This window comes from Staurois parvus, unplaced genomic scaffold (genome assembly GCF_062004578.1).
Source record: "Staurois parvus isolate SC_StPar_1 unplaced genomic scaffold, SC_StPar_1.0 ptg000586l, whole genome shotgun sequence".
Lineage (NCBI taxonomy): Eukaryota > Metazoa > Chordata > Amphibia > Anura > Ranidae > Staurois > Staurois parvus.
Genome location: NW_028318382.1, coordinates 990,916 through 1,008,904, shown reverse-complemented (window position 1 = coordinate 1,008,904; position 17,989 = coordinate 990,916). Strand labels below are relative to the sequence as shown.

At 42.2% G+C, this 17,989-nt stretch overlaps 1 protein-coding gene across 21 annotated transcripts in view; it reads left to right on the top strand.

Moving 5' to 3' along the window:
• CAMK2B (calcium/calmodulin dependent protein kinase II beta) overlaps window positions 1-17,989 on the top strand; it is a 208,684-nt gene that overhangs the window by 30,430 nt on the left and 160,265 nt on the right. For all 21 annotated transcript variants that reach the window (XM_089692420.1, XM_089692427.1, XM_089692417.1 and 18 more), the window contains exon 2: window positions 2,515-2,609. In XM_089692420.1, coding sequence (XP_089548546.1) covers window positions 2,515-2,609 — 95 coding nt within the window. The remainder of the gene's footprint in view (window positions 1-2,514; window positions 2,610-17,989) is intronic.

Here is a 17,989-nt window from a genome sequence, read left to right as displayed (position 1 = left end):
CACAGTACCAAAAGTGTCAGTGCATACTACCGATTCATGTACCTGTCACAGACAGGCATTGCCCATACTTGGGAAAATGACATCACATATATTCCTGGTTACATTTAACTTTTGGCTGGGGAATCCCCCGACTGACAGCTGAATGGGGCCAAGGATATAGCTCAGTGTGGGAAGCTGTCACATCCATGACAGCTTCCCAGCACAGGCACTGCCCACTCTGAGTACTGGCATATCTCTGTTTGTCAGCTCTGAGTTGGTATTAATTACTGCCAGTTTTCTAATCTAAGAACAAGCAGTAATTTTTTAAGAATTTGCCGCTGTCATAGCAACAGATTCTTAAAGTGGCAGTAGTAGGAACTACCTGAATTTGCTGTATGTGTCAATCATGTTACCAACACAGGCACAAGTGCTTGCCCGAATTAGGCGCAGGTAGTTCTTAAGGGAGCTACTGCCTGAAGAGTGCCTTTAGGGCTGTTTTGAACTCCCCTGATGGTATGCCTGTACTCCCGTATTCAGCGTTGCCTCCACACCGTCTGCTTTGCCTTATTCTGCTTGATGATAGCGGCCTCTAGCAGCAGCTTCATTGTCAAAACTCCAGCTGCTCATTGCCTGAAATGAGGTGATGACGATTCCTTCCACACAAGCGTACTAATTCATACAATTGACAGACTGCAGTCTGATCCATGCATCGCACCCGCAGAAATGAGCACTGAGGTCCATGCACCCAACTGCATGTCAGTGACTTCAACAGAATGCCTGCATGCCCCTGCATAGAACACCTGTGCATCCAAGATGGCTGAAGTCCTTCACAAAGGCGTACGGATCAGTACACCAGTGCGAATGAGGCCTTATAACATGTTCCCTCGCTGCTTTTGTAAAAATCCCATGCTACTGTATATACCATAACCCAACCTTGGAGAGTCAGTGGCTAAATGGTTAGCACTTCAGCCTGGCAGTACTAGGGTCATTGGTTCAAATCCCAGCCATGGCACCACCTGCCTGGAGTTTGCATGTTCTCCCTGTGCCTGTGTAGGTTTCCTCTGGGTACTCTGCTTTCTCCCCACACTCCAAAGACATGCTGGTAGGTTAATTGGATCTTGTCTAAATTGGCCCTAGTATGTGTATGTATGAATGTGAGCAAGGGACTTTAGATTGTACACCCCTTGAGGGTTAGGGACTGATGTGAATGTACATTATATATGTAAAGTGCTGCGTAAATTGATGGCACTATATAAGTACCTGAAATAAATAAATACATTTGCTTTCATTTAGATTTCTGAAAAATGGCTGCCCTGGACCAGCAAAAGCTAGGAGGTTCTAAGTGTTATAGTATCATTTTTAACTGAGCAGACACACATTTAAAACAGCCGACCAGTGGTTTATGCAGAACCAGTCAGCAGTCATCAGGCATGCACATAGAAGAAAGTGAAAACCTTCTTTAAATTATATTTTACATAGACCATCTTGTCATTTTTGTTCAGTGGCCCTACTTGTACCTTTTAAAAATGTAAAGTAAGTAGTTCATTTTCTTTCTTACACTGAAAAAGACAAAAAAAAGTATGCACTGCAAACCAGAGAGCCTGAAAAGAGCAGCTGACTTATAAAAAAATACTGTAGATTTAAAGTGGACCAGTTACTATGTAGTAGACACTTCAATAGATTATTATTGAATCAGAAGTCAGATTCTTACAAAAAGGATGTGGCTAAAGTGTCCTGCAATGGGTGTGTTTAAGAAAAAGTAGATCCCAGAACACCAACATACTAACAAAAAGGTTGGTGTGGATTGATGTACTACAGCTAGATTTGGATAGAAATCGGAAGCACTACATAGGTGTGCATTTCAAGGCTTCATTTTCAGTTATGCTAGAAGTGAACCTTTAAAGTGTTACTAAACCCACAACAGTAAAATCAGTCTGTATATGCAGTAAAGCATGCTTGTTATACTCACTGTGGAACCTAAGGGGTTAATTCTCTGCTTTGTGTAAAAAGGCTGTTTGAGCCTGTCTTCTCTGATCCCCCCTTCTTCTACTGTCCCCAATCTATCTGCTGATAGAACAGAGCATTGGGGGCAAGCTGCACATGCTCAGTTTGGTGTGTATTATTAGTTTTCTTTTTCCTGGGAGAGTGCATATGATCAGCACAGGGCCAATCAGTGCTGTCTGGACAGAGGATCAGGGGTTATGCAGCTCATAGGACAATCAGGGAGACTGAAAACTTCTCTTGCAAGCTTTAACCAGGGCTCTGCTGGACACTGATAGAAGTCACAAGACTGCTCTTACTGCTGATGAGAAAAGGTATTTAGCAGTTTATATTTGCTAAAATAATTTCATTTTCATATTCTGTGTACTGTGGGAGACCAGATATAGTGAATGCAGGGTCCTGGGTTTAGTAACACTTTAAGCTCAACTTCTATTCCAGCAGCAGAAATTCCTAATCTCATTAGCCTAATAGTTTGAATGATAGATGTGCTAAAGCAGACTATGCAGTTAAAATCTTTTCTTTCCTCATTTTCAGGGGAGCATTCTCAGTGGTCAGAAGATGCGTGAAGCTCTGCACAGGGCATGAATATGCTGCAAAGATCATTAACACCAAGAAGTTGTCAGCACGAGGTGAGCACCTCATAAAAGAAACAAATGAGCTAGTGAAATTGCAGTTGGGTAATTTGCTGGATAATCTTAAAGAGCTAAAATAAGTACTCTATACATTTAAAGTTAACTTGTACTCTGTTTGCCCTTTTATGAACAATACTCCGGCCCCGGGGCGGACTGACCATTTGGAAACTCAGGCACTGCCCGAGGGCCCGGGGTTAGTAAGGGGCCCCATGAGATGCCCCTGGTACCTTTTTATATGCTGTTTTGGGTTTGGTTTGAGTGTGGGCGAGGACACGGGGCCCCATGATCCCCTATTGCCCGGGGGCCCCATGATCCCCTATTGCCCGGGGGCCCCATGAGTTGTCAGTCCTCCCCTGCTCCAGCCTAACAAAAGATACCACAAGGTGCTTACCTTTTTCAGCCAGAAAATCCTAATTTCCTAGCCTAGTTATTTCCTTTCTCTATATTCATGACTAAGACATGGGCTTTACTTGAGGATCTGCAGTGTAAGGGTCTGTTTACACCAGTGCTTTGCGTTAACACATGATCGCTGAATGTGCATTAACCTGTATATTAAAGGCATTGCATTAAGGAACCTATTCTTGAATGGCCCACAGTGCACCAAGAGTGCCACATGCCATACTGCTGTTAATACAAAGCGCCACAACACACAGATCGTTCACACTTGTGCACTAGTGTGCTTCAGTGCATTGGGGTGCAATTCAAAATGAATGAATGTTGTACATTTGCAATAACACCACAATACAATGTGTGTTTTACAGTGCTTTAATGCAATGCATCAATATGCTTCTTCCACCTCTCCTGCTGCTTCCTAATTGTTCCCTTACAGCACGGGTGTCAAACTGACAGCCCTCCAGCTGTTGCTAAACTACAAGTCCCATGAGGCATTGCAAGATTGACAGTTACAAGCATGACTTCAAAAGGCAGAGACATGATGGGACTTGTAGTTTCACAACAGCTGGAGGGCCGCCAGTTTGACACCCCTGGCTTACAGTCATCAGATCATCAGTCATCATGGAGGTGTCTCTGATATGAGGAAGCAATGCCCAACCACTTCCGAGATGGCTGAATCCACATAGAGGCTTGATGCGGAAACAGGCATAGTAATCAGTAAATTGGAAAAAACAGTTGAAGGGAGCCTACAAACAATACAGGTGACCAGCCTTTTGTCTTCTGCATCCCTTTTCGGGAATAGTTTCCACAGTTCAGTTTTTTTTTGAAAATATAATAAAAGGCACCTTGGGACTGCTCTTAGGAATGACTTTTACTTTTAAAATGTTGCTGCACAAAGCTTTTAGAAAGCTTTTTTTGGAGCTTTTTTTGGAGGTTTTGGAGAGCCAGTCTTCGTTATAACTGACTTTCAGTGTTCTAAACTAAAAAAGTTGCACTACCACTATTCCTTAGCTGTAGTTGAGAATAGGTATGTAGAGTATCTCCCCAACAAAAGATGCCTGTGATTTAACTTGTAAAGGAGTGTAAACTCCTGAGAAAAAGCCAGTAACACTGCCAACAAATAAAAAAAATGTTTTTACCTTGCATTTATATCAACAGTACTATTTGTGTAAGGACTTCCATTTACTTTCTTATGTGACTGGCTCCTAGGTGTTCCTAGAAATGTTAAAGAGTTTGACATCAAAGTACAGGCATCCTTTTAAATACAGCCTTTTATTTAAGGCAGGCCTTTCCACTTATCAGTCACTTTCGCAAAGAATTTTTGAAGTCAACATGAGTATCTACCTAATTAATGAAAGCAAGGACGTACAGCATTATCTTCTAAAATCTTTGTAATGTATATTGCAAATGTCATCAGACAGGGATAAAGCCCTCTGTGTAACGGTGCTTCTTTCTTCGTCCAGTAAGCATGGAGGTGACTAGGTTTAATTGGTTATTTATAAGCTGTAAAAACTAGGTTACCCACCTGTCTATGTGGTGTTGTAGGGGTAGCAGAACGTAATATATTGGTAGGTAAAATAGTATTACATTTTGTATTCAGCAGTTTGAACAGACTATAGCTTTAAAGAGTTTGTAAACTCTGAGGGTGGAAACTTCTACAGGTATTCAGTGAACGCACCTAGATGTGCCTGCATATACAGTGAGGAACAGAAGTATTTGAACACCCTGCAATTTTGCAAGTTCTCCCACTTAGAAATCATGGAGGGGTCTGAAATTCACATTGTAGGTGCATTCCCATTCTGAGAGACAGAATTAAAAAAACAATTCAGGAAATCACATTGTATGATTTTTAAAGAATTTATTTGTCTTGCACTGCTGAACATAAGTATTTGAACACCTGAGAAAATCAGTGTTAATATTTGGTACAGAAGCTTTTGTTTGCAATTACAGAGGTCAAACGTTTCCTGTAGTTCTTGACCAGGTTTGCACACACTGCAACAGGGATTTTGGCCCACTCCTCCACACAGATCTCCTCCAGATCTGTCAGGTTTTGGGGGTTTTGGCTGAGCAACACGGAGTTTCAGCTCCCTCCAAAGATGTTGGAGGGAGCTGAAACCAAAGATGTTGGAGGCCTCACTGTACCTCATGCTGCCTCTCGAACCCTCCTCTCAAGGGCAAATTTAAGACCTCTCTAACTGATGAAACTTCAGCATTACCTGATCTTGAAACTTGCCTGACCCTTCCTGCCTCCTGTCCATTCCATTTGGAAACTTCAGCATCACCTGATGTTGAAACTTGCCTGACCCTCCCTGCCTCCTATGCACTCCATTTGGAAACTTCAGCATCACCTGATGTTGAAACTTGACCCTCCCTGCCTCCTGTCCATTCCATTTGGAAACTTCAGCATCACCTGATGTTGAAACTTGCCTGACCCTGCCTGCCTCATATCCATTCCATTTGGCCAGTGGTTGCCCAGGTTTAGCAGCAAGCTCAACACTACTTTTTGAACTTTGTTTGTCAGAACAGCCTGTTATTCCACCAGAAGTGCAGATGTTTGCAGGTACCATGTACATACTATACACCATACAAACAACACCTACCATACTTACCCCTTTCCTCTGTCTGTCTGTCTATCTATCTATCTATCTATCTATCTATCTATCTATCTAACAGACCAGTGCACCACTGCTCTAGAATGTGCTAAACTTTCCTACAAAAGCTTTGCAATGATGCAAAGCTATGCTTTGCATAGCTGGCCAATTGTGGTGAGAGGGTTGTCAGCACCTAAGGATCACATAGTAATCCATGAATGGAGCCAGGGGCAGGCTGACCATTTGGAAACTCGGGCACTGCCCGAGGGCCCGGGGTCAATAGGGGGCCCCATGAGATGCCCATGGTACCTTTTTCATCGGCTTTTTTGAGTTTGGGCAAGGACACAGGGGCCCCATGATCCCCTATTGCCCGGGGGCCCCATGAGTTGTCAATCCGCCCCTGCACGGAGCCACGTTTGTTCCCAGGAACCACTGTTAAATAAACAAAAAGGAGAAAGGGTGGCAGCACGGAGAGCTTATTTTTATTGCTCATTCAGTAAAACAGAATATAGCAACAGTTCCAGGTATCCCTGTCCTTTGTCAAGCTGAAAATTACAAAGTAACTAATAACATAAAACCAGAAACAGCGTGAAACAATTAAACAATAAAGCAGCAATTGAACATCAAAGGAATACATATTAAACTATGCAAATCAAGCACAACTCCTGGTACATTCATGAACAGAGTTGAAGAGTTTCAGCATGGGATTCAGCGTGCATTTTCCTGATGTACTTGTGTGGCAGGACAACACTGGATCCCTTATAACATTTAATGAACATGTTAATAATGTAGACCCACAAATCCTAACAGCAGATCTGTATTGCTGTCTGTGCTCCCGTTAGGGTGATTCACCCTCTCTGTTTGTCCTATTTACCATTGTCATTGAAAGTGAAAGTAAGAGCAAATGCCACATTTTGGGTTATCCCCATAAAAGTAATAGAGGGTAAATCTTACAATGGCGATACTAGTTCTGGAGACCTGGGGGTCCCCAAGGAATTCCCTTAATTTGCAGGGATTTCCTCTTACATTCTGTTTTGGCTATGGGACAGGAAGTGAAGGGAAATCTCCCAAATGACCCTTCCTTACTCTATTCAAAAATAATAAAAAAAAAGATTTTGCCTATATCTCAGAATTATTACATGGGACACAATACAATGTGTTTGCTGAAAAAGGGATTTCTGGAAATGTCATTAGGTAAAAGGATAACATATGTGTGCCAGAATCACGGGTTCTCTTACATGTCTTTTTTGCATTAAATGCCACTGGCATATTTTGTGTACTGCGTATCCAGACATGGATGAATTTCAGAGAATACCCATACAGGCAAAGAGACAAAACCCCACAATTAGAGACAAAATTGTACATGTAGGTGTCTGTCACACATTTCTAGGTTCTACTCAAAAAGGATCCTTCTTTTGATTTTTCTGTTCACAATGATATCAATGTGATCAAAGGAAATGGCTTTTCTAATTCTGATGGTACTAGGCACTATACAATCAAGAGCCATCTGAAATTTCAAAATATGTACACCGTTTATCTATTAAAGCACCCTGGTGACCTATTTTATGGACCTATTTTATGTAGGCGAGACCACGTAGAAGATCATGGATCATGTGGCACAGCACATACTGTATGTACTATAAGGTCTCATCAAACAGAATTCCCTATGCTCCAGCATTTTGTTGGACACAGGGATACAGATCTCAAATGTATGAATATTGCTCATATTCCCAAACTAAAGAGAAGTGTTGATCATATTGTTCCAAAATGTAAAGAAGTTTATTGGATCTAGGATTCATGATCACCACAGGGCTTGATTGATTTTAATCTTTAATTGTTTATTACTTATTGTGAGTTGTTTTTCCTTTCTGATTCTCCTTGGACTAAGAAAATACAATGCTGATCCTGTGTAGAGATCAGCTATGAACCTACTGTGATTTGCAAAATTTAAAGGATAAGTTCACCTTTAAAAAAATAAATAAATGCACATCTTTTTGCAGGTAAAAAAAATTATTATTTTTTTTTACTTGGAGCCTGTAAAGCATTGTGGGTGCCATGCAGGGCTCCTGCAGAGTTGTCAAAGTCTCTGTCTGCTCATACCTCATATAGGCAGGCAGACACACACTGACAGGAAGAGACAATGAACTATCACACTGCTCAACAGTGCCATGGTAATTCATTGAGAACTACAAGCAGACAGCCACAAAGGATGTCAGTTTCCCATTCACAGAGCTCTGTAAATAAATGATGGGCAGAGAATTTTTTTAAAAGAGTGACAGCTAGCGTGGAGAGATAATCCCCCACTTGCTCTCACTAGAGGCAGCGTAATGGGCAATGGCTGCACGAGTGGGAACATGTTCTCAAAGGTGAACCTATCCTTTAATATGTATGTTCTGATGTTCAGTTGCTACTTTATTGTTTGTTATTTCACTAGTTATTTTATAATTTTCAGTTTGACAAAGGGCATTGATGCCTGAAACTATTGCCATGTTCTGCATTACTGAATAAGTATACTGTGTATATATATATATATATATATATATATATATATATATATATATATTATGCTCAGGGGCGGACTGACCATTTGGAAACTCGGGCACTGCCCGAGGGCCCGGGGTCAGTAGGGGGCCCCATGAGATGCCCCACGTACCTTTTTCATAGCTTTTTTGAGTTTGAGCAAGGACACAGGGGCCCCATGATCCCCTATTGCCCTGGGGCCCCATGAGTTGTCAGTCCACCCCTGATTATGCTATAAATCTATAACCTATAAACCAGTTACTTCTTTGCAGTACTGCATTGGACCACCTTTTAGCTCCGATAACTGCAGTCACACATTGTATTTGTGACTAGGGGTGGACTGACATCTCATGGGGCCCCCGGGCAATAGGGGATCATGGGGCCCCTGTGTCCTTGCCCAAACTCGAAAAAGCCTATGAAAAAGGTACCAGGGGCATCTCATGGGGCCCCCTATTGACCCCGAGCCCTCAGGCAGTGTCCAAGTTTCCAGATGGACAGTCCGCCCGTTTGTGACTCCCTAAAACAGGGGTCCTCAAACTACGGCCCGCAGGCCACATGCGGCCCGCCGAAGCCATTTATCCAGCCCCCTGGCAGGGGCGTATTTGCCGCGAGGAAGGGACACTAAGTACAGGGGTGGGCAGGGGGCTGTTGTACCTTACCTGGCTCCAGTCCCAGTCCCACGACGATCCAGTCCAGGAAGCGCTGCTCTTTCATTCACTCCGGCCACTCCCTCACTCCTGCCACTCGGCTCCGCCTCCTCACAGGTGATTGGGCGCCTGAACTGTAGCTCAGGAAAGGCACAAAGGTGGCCAATCACCTTCGAGGAGGCGGAGCCGAGCGGTACCGCGAACATCGAGTGAGGGAGAGGCCGGAGTGAAGAAGGACAGCTGACAGGTAAGTGTGCCTTGCTGATGGTGCTGCTGCAACCAGGTATGCTGGCTGCAGCAGCACTATGCTGGAGCAGGGGTCAGCAAGTTAAGTGTCATTGGTGTCAGTGGGAGGAATAGTGCCCCATCATTGGTGTCACTGATACTAATGATGGGGCATTATTCCTCCCACTGACACCAATGATGGGGCACTATTCCTCCCCCCACTGACACCAACGATGGGGCACTATTCCCCCCCCACTGACACCAACGATGGAACACTATTCCTTCCCCCACTAACACCAATGATAGGGTACTATTCCCCCCCCCCCCACTGACACCAATGACGTACTATTCCTCCCACTGACACCAAAGATGGGGCACTATTCTTCCCACTGACACCAATGACGTACTATTCCTCCCACTGACACCAAAGATGGGACACTATCCCCCCCCCCCCACTGACACCAATGACGGGGCACTATTCCCCCCCACTGACACCAATGACGTACTATTCCTCCCACTGACACCAAAGATGGGGCATTATTCTTCCCACTGACACCAATGATGGGACACTATTCCTCCCACTGACACCAATGATGGGACACTATTCCTCCCACTGACACCAATGTTGGGACCTATCCCCTTCCCCCACTGACACCAATGACGGGGCACTATTCTCCCCCCACACTGACACCAACGATGGGGCACTATTCCTCCCCCTACTGACACTAATGATGGGGCACTATTCCTCCCACTGACACCAATGATGGGGCACAATTCTTCCCACTGACACCAATGATGGGGCACTATTCCTCCCACTGACACCAATGATGGGGCACATTTCTTCCCACTGACACCAATGATGGGGCACTATTCCTCCCACTGAAACCAATGATGGGGCACGTTTCTTCCCACTAACACTAATGATGGGGCACGATTCTTCCCACTGACACCAATGATGGGGCACTATTCCTCCCACTGACACCAATGATGGGGAACTATTCCTCCCACTGACACCAATGATGGGGCACTATTCCTCCCACTGACACCAATGATGGGGCACTATTCCTCCCACTGACACCAATGATGGGGCACTATTTCGCTCCATAAGACACACTTGGGGGGAAATGTCTGTGTGTCTTACGGAGCGGCCGGCCCAGTATTCCCGCCGTCGTTGTATGTCCACAGTCTCTGGTCATCTCCTGTACATACAGGCTGGTCATTAGCTCTGAGGAAAGGGATTCGTCCCCAAAACGCGTCAGCTTTGACCACACTGACAGTGAGAACACCTTGTCTGCCGTTGTGGCCATCGTCATTTTTCTATGCGCTTTAGATACATGCTTCGTCTGTGAGTATGTTTTTATTTTTTCACTCCTCACAATAAACCTTTGATAATGCACTAGGTGTGTGCGCCACCTGTTTTCTCTTCATCCAGTGGCTGATTTCTCCGTCTGAGTAGGGCTGCACCCCTGAAGCATTTCTTTTGGTTGTCGCTGTCCTGGTACCCTTGGCTTCCCTTTTGGCTGTGCATATCCTGAGGCGCTGGAGAGTACATACGATCTCCTGTACTGTGTCCACATTTGTTTAAAATTTTTTTCTTTTTAGAAACTATAGTCTGGCCCTCCAACGGTCTGAGGGACAGTGAACTGGCCCCCTGTTTAAAAAGTTTGAGGACCCCTGCCCTAGAAGGTCTACAGTTTTTATTACCCTGTGCAATGTTTATTTTAATGGGTGAATGCTATAGTATACAAGTATATAAAGGACTGCGCCACGGCAATAAAGTGCAAACAAATGAGCCTAAACCCGCACAGCAGCTGCTATTCACTATGAAGTAAACACCAAAAGACAAAATGATAGATATAGAACAGCACTAACTACTCCAACCAAACATAGCTTTCTCCTTTATATAATCCACTTCAAGTGTTAATGTGCAATCAGTGCAAAAACAAACCAACAAGTTATATAACATACAGTTATATCCTCATAAAGTGTGAAAAGTCAATGTGCAAAAAATATATAACTATTAGATCATAATGACCCTATGTCATTCATAAATCATTCATCATGTGCAATAGTGTCCATCTTAAAAAAAAGTCCACCAGTGATGATAAAATTATTTACGTGAACCAAGATCTTCTTAATGTCACCACAAAAGTGCTCTTCCACCTCCAAATGAATTGAATAAACTCACTAGAGCCCAATGCTGGTCAAATCATAAACCAGCACTGCTCTGGAAATAAACGTTCTGCAGTCTCGCGGTCCTATATCATGAGGCTTCTAGGCACAGCACACTTGTATATATCGATCACTCATATAATTAGAAGGGAAAAAAGAGGAGAGTTTCCATGGTGTAAAACCATAAAAATGTGTTTATTGTATAAAAAACATCAAGCCACTCACATTGATAGGTGTCACTACTGATACAAGAAAATCAGCAATTTCGTGTACGCTGGGTTGTCTCCAACCACGATTCCAAACTGCGAGCCCAACCACAGCCGTGCATGGTGACGTCACCTCCAGGCCCTACCCTACGCATTTCGGCACTGGCTATCCTCCAAGTGCAGAATCGGAAGGAAATACTGAATAAGTATACTGTATATATACAGAAATACTGAATAAGTATACTGTATATATACTGTATATATACAGTATATGTAATATACTATACATCCATAACCTATAAACCAGGTTTTTAATTGCAGTACTGCATTGGACCACCTTTCGCTCTGATAACTGCAATCACACATTGTATTTGTGACTCCCTAGAAGGTCTGCAGTTTTTATTGCCCTGTGCAATGTTTATGTTAATAGATGGATGCTGATTTAATCTCGTCCCATAGGTATTATGCAACAGCTTCATTCTACCATCATGGTGCTGCAGATGGGAGTCTACATACAGATGAGATGTTTCCAGTTATCAGCAGTCCACTGTTAATGTCTCTAAGCCCTCAACAAATGCTTTTGGTGGCTTACCATAAGTGGAAGAGGATCTCTTCCTGGTTTCCACTACCTCTTACCTCCACTTAAGTCCAAAGAATTGTGGATCCTGATAAAGTTCATTGTAACCCACCCGTCATTTTTCTGTTATGGCGCAAGTCACCTAACATCTTCCACCCTCATCCTCCAAGGGCCATCTTCAACAACTTTGCTGTTTTGTTGATGCTCAGACCTGCCCTCCCCTCCCTCCTAGATTGTAAGCTCGTAAGAGTAGGGCCCTCTTACCCCTCGTACATTGTTTGTTGTTGTTGTACTGTGCCATGTATTGTCCCCCCTATTGTACAGCGCTGAGCAAACCCTTTGGCGCTATATAAACTCGTAGTAATAATAATAATAATAATTGATGGTCATGCCTTTTTTAAAGTCTATTAGTTCAACCCATCATCAGAGAAGTGTTCACATGCAAAGCAAGTGTGTGTCATGGTATATGTACTGTAGTTCCACATGGAAAAGGAAAGGTTAGGCCAACTTTTGGTGCAGGGCTAAGATCGCTGTTCTTTTTTAAGTTCACTGAGTGAGCGAGTGTGTGTGCGTGCAAATATATATATATATATATATATATATATATATATATATATATATATAAAATGAAAACCATTATTACGTTTAAAATGCTGAAACTGCTGATTTGGTTTCTATTTAATAAAATTTTTTGTATTTTTTGTTATGAATTTGGAGTATAATTGCTGTTTTTTTGCTGATTGGCTCTGTATCATTTATATATATAAATATATATATATATACATACACACACACAAGTCTTTATACTAGCAATCCCATAATTAACTGCTTCAGCTCCGCCCCATAGCAGAAATACTGTGCGCAAAATCACGTATATATGCCTGATTTCGCATTTCCGGGTAGGGGGCACGTGCAAGGCGCGCACACGCCCTACCAGCGCCGCCGTTTGCGACCGCGGCTGTCAATCACTGGGTCCTGACCGGTAATTACTCGCCAGCACCCGGTGATTGCAGAGGATCTCTGACGGGGGGAAGTTTGTTAGTAAACAAAACAGTTCTCCTCCCTGTCAGCTCCTGCACACTGCTTTGCATGGTTCTACATAGCACAGCCATGCAAAGCAGTGTGCTTACAGTGAAGCACAAACACAGCACACATTGTAAAATGGCACACAGCACACAGTTAACCATTTGATCGCCCCACATGTTAACCCCTTCATGCCCAGTGCCATTAGTACAGTGTGAGTGCTTTTTAGCACTGATCACTGTATTGGTGTCACTGGGGATGCCAATGACACCAAGTCAGTTCCCCCCAGTGTCAGAATGCCCGCCGTAGTCCCGCTATAAGTCGCTGATCACCACCATTACTAGTAAAAATTAGTATATATAGCCCAGAATATATACCGCCATTTGTAAACGCTATAACTTTCATGCGAACCAATTAATTTACACATACTGGGATTTTTTTTAGCAAATACATGTAGCAGAATACATTTTTGCCTAAATTTTTTATTTTTTTACTGGACATGTTTAATAGCAAAAACACAAAAATATTATTTTTTTCTCAAAAATTGTCGCTGTTTTTTTTTACAGCGCAAAAAATAAAAAACACACAGGTAATCAAATACCACTGAAAGAAATCTCTATTCGTGGAGAAAATAAAGGATGTAAATTTCATTTGGGTGCAGCGTTGCATGATTGCGCAACTGTCAGTTAAAGTAACGAAGCGCTGTAACACAAAAAAAATGGCTTGGTCAGGAAGGGGGGGGGGTAAATCCTCTGGAGGGCAAGTGGTTAATATACAGTATAAGATTGACAGGGGACAGGATACAAACTGATTTGGGTGAACAAATTTGAATACAATTGCTTATACGGCAGTTATAGAAGGTCACATAAATTGTATGTGTGATAGTAGCTATCTATTCTAATCATATATAGAACATATATACTACATGTACAACATATGTGACAGCGCTAGCATAACATTGAACCTTGATATCCCAAGAAACCTTTATCACTAGAAAGGAAATATGTTAAGAGGGGGAATTTTAGGAACTGCTGATTATGAATTTATGTTGCAAAATAGGTTTCTTAACAAAGCTACCATGGGAAGTGGGGTGTGATGTGTTTATAATAAAAATGCTGACGCCGGGGCATAATTCTGAGTGCGTTGCCAGCATCTGTGCACTGCTGGGTAAATCCTAATAAACGCAATGATAGACTGCAGTCACATGCTGCATTTAATCATGGTGACAAATGATATATCACACCAGGCACAAAGCACACCAGTAGCTACAAAAATAAGCTGGCCACCATAGCAACCAGATGTTTGATCTAATGTTGTAAGCAGTGCAAGAAAAATGACAGAAGTGGATTCGTTACTGTGGGTTATAGCACCTTTTCAGCTGGCAATTGCAATGAAATATTTTATAAAATGCCATTTGTACATAAAGCATCTGTATGTGAAAGTCTGACCCACTGAGTTGGAAAGCATTGCACAGCCTTTGCTGACACAGCTCGCTCACTACTGGGCAGTGCTGCTATGGCCTACTGGGTGGGTGTTCTGCTTTAGAAAAGCCAGTAGATTGAAACATAGTGGATGATATACTCAACCACAGGCTTGCCCAGTAAAAATTAGATTTAACTGTAAATCGATTCTCCTGCTGGAAAACTACTATTTGTATGTAATATTCCTATAAAGCATTGCTGCAATGGCTACGTGAGTTTAGTTATCCGAGCACCAGATTTCATGACCTGCATTAAAATGAGACAAAGAATTCCCATGAAAGGAAAAAAAACACCACCTTTGATCTGCAAAGTTCTACCAGGTCCGTGATGCAGGCTGCTTTGAAACCAAAGGGTTCAGCAGAACAGCCAGAGAACTATTTTTATGAAATGAGGAGTGGCATGGTTTTTTCTTTCTTTTTCAAGGATGTGTACCAAGTAAATAGGCAATTTTGTCTTGTGATTTTGTCCAGCAGTGAGGTACATTATAACTAAAGAGTGTATAAACGCCCTAAAAACTTTTTTTCTGGATTTTCCACAAAAGCATACCCTCATTTTTGCTGTATTAAACTCGGAATGAACAGGCTTATCTATTTTTAAAGTGTTGCTCTGGCCTCTGTCTTATTTCTCTAATGACCTCTGCAGCATTCTTCTGTTCCTGTTATTGTGCAAATTGACAATGGGAAGAATAAAAGGACATGAGGCCAAAAATATTTTGCTATCCACTAAGAGCATTTATATATTTTCTATGAAGATTTTAGGTGAAAATTAATTTCTTCAATTTGCTTTTGTTGCCTCAACTCTAGTAAATAAAAACAAGTCACCTCCTGCGCGCAAAGACCCAGATCAGGCAATTTTGGACAGACCTTCTTTGGCAAAATAGATCCACCATATATGAGCAATGCTGTGCAGCCCTTTTGGAAGGCTGGGGAAGCCTAGGACAATGCTGCAAAATAAGAACAAAAGAAGGTGCATCAGCGACAACGTGTTTATTGAAGGATAAAACAGATGTATACTCACAAAATGCCAAAATTTCACAAGTATATTATACACAATACTGTCCAATTGGACCAGAGTCCTGTGTGAGTCCCAAATGGAGGAAGACTCTAGAAGAAAGCTGACGCGTTTCAAAAGGAGATCCCCTCTTCCTCAGAGCCAGTTTGACATTATGTATCAGCCTCCCTAATATACCTAATTATGGTTTATAAATCACACCCATTAGTGGGCTGGAATAATCAGTGGGGGAGGGATGCCACATTCTTCATGCTTAGACTAAACAAATATATATATATTTGAATGGACTTTTAATCAGAGGTTTTAGTAGGAGTTTATATTATATATATTCAATAAGTGTTGTGTTTTAATGGATCTATTTATTTATATATTTGTTTAGCCTAAGTATGCAGAATGTGACATCCCTCCCCCACTGATTATTCCAGCCCACTAATGGGAGTGATTTATAACCCATAATTAGATATATTAGGGAGGCTGATATATCATGTCAAACTGGCTCTGAGGAAGAGGGGATCTCCCTTCGAAACGCGTCAGTAATTCTTCTACAGTCTTCCTTCATTTGGGACTTGCACAGGACTCTGGTTGTATTGGACAGTATTGGATATAATATGCTTGTGAAATGTTGGCGTTTTGTGAGTATACATCTGTTTTATCCTTCAATAAACATGTTGTTGCTGAGGTAATGCGCAAGGCTGGTGCACCTTCCTTTGTTCTTATTCTGCAGCCTCAACTCTAGTAACATGAGAAAATACTCCCTAGTGTACTAGGCTTTTCTGCTAGTGCAATCTGAAATTGCAGCATGCTATATAATACTGTTTTTTAAAAGAACTATATACTGTAGCATTGAGAACAACAGCAATGCCAAGATCCCAGTCTCAGAAGGTAGAACCCCCCCAAGTTATTAAATGGATGGCTCACAAACAAAAATGGGAATTTCGTTTATGTGTACCTGCAATTTTTGGCCCCCTCTGAACCAGCTAACTGCCTGGTTCTGTCTGGAGACACAAACCTAGACAAGCATACAGCATATAGAAGGCAGAGGAAAGCCAGAATACCCTATCTCTATAACTTTTTCTAGTTAGTGATTCACGTAGTAAATCAAGAGGGTCAGCAAGACAGTCAGGCAACTAGAATTCCAACAGGAGTGGCTAGCATTAGAAGCCTACATATTTTTCCCTTGACAAAATTTCCTTTAAACTGGGACTCTTTCATGGTCACTGAGCAAAAGCAAAGCTTGGAAAGGTGAGGCCTGAACTACAGTGCCAGTTTTATAGTAAAAACTCAGTATTTGTAAACCAAAGACCTCAGGGTTTTGAGATCAGGATGCTCTACAAGACTATGTTTTTCGTAGGTGAATAGTATGAAGTCCACCTTGCAGTTCATGATACTCAGTCACAGCAAAGGTACTTTGAATTTTAGCTAAAACAGACCAAGAATATAACTAATCAGTAGGATTAGAGCTCTATAGTTTAATTTTGTGGACATGAACTGCACAGATACATATGTGTATAAATAAATCTCTCTATGCATGCTTTTGTTGCTTTTATTCAAACGCTGATGTAAAGCAATAAATGGTGATGCTTTCCATATCAGCTGGTAAAATACAGTTGCAAGAAAAATTATGTGAACCCCTTGGGATTACGTGGAGTTTTGCATGAATTGGGCATAAAATGTGCAACAATAGAAGAACACAGTCTGCTGAACATAATACTACACAAACATTAGATGTTGCCATGGTTTAATTGCACATAACATGTAAACATTCACAGTGCAGGGAGGAAAAAGTATGTGAGGCCCTAGCTTAATGACTTCTCCCAGAGCTAATAGGAGCCAGGAGTGAGCCAACCTTGACTCCAATCAATGTGATGATATTGGATGTGTTGCTGACAGCTGTCCTGCCCTTAAAAATCACACACCTGTTTTGGGTTTACTGGTTTCAAGAAGCACTGTCTGATGTGAACCATGCCTCGCAGAAAAGAGCTCTCAGAAGACCTACGATCAAGAATTGTTGACTTGCATGAAGCTGGAAAGGGTTACAAAAGTATCTCCAAAAGCCTTGATGTTCATGTGTCCACGGTAAGACAGACTGTCTACAAATGGAGAAAGTTTAGCACTGTTGCTACTCTCCCTTGGTGTGGTCGTCCTGTAAAAATGACTGCAAGAGCACAGTGCAGAATGCTGCATGAGGTAAAGAAGAATCCCAGAGTGTCAGCTAAAGACCTACAGAAATCTCTGGCACATGCTAACATTTTTGTTGACACATCTACAATAAGGAAAACATTAAACAAGAATGGATTACATGGGAGGACACCACATAGGAAGCCATTGCTGTCCAAAAAGAATATTGCAACACGTTTGAAGTTTGCAAAAGAGCACCTGGATGTTCTACAGAACTACTGGCAAAATATACTGTGGACAGATGAAACCAAGATTGAGTTGTTTGGGAAGAACACACAACACTATGTGTGGAGAAAAAAAGGCACAGCACACCAACATCAAAACCTCATCCCCACTGTAAAACATGGCGAAGG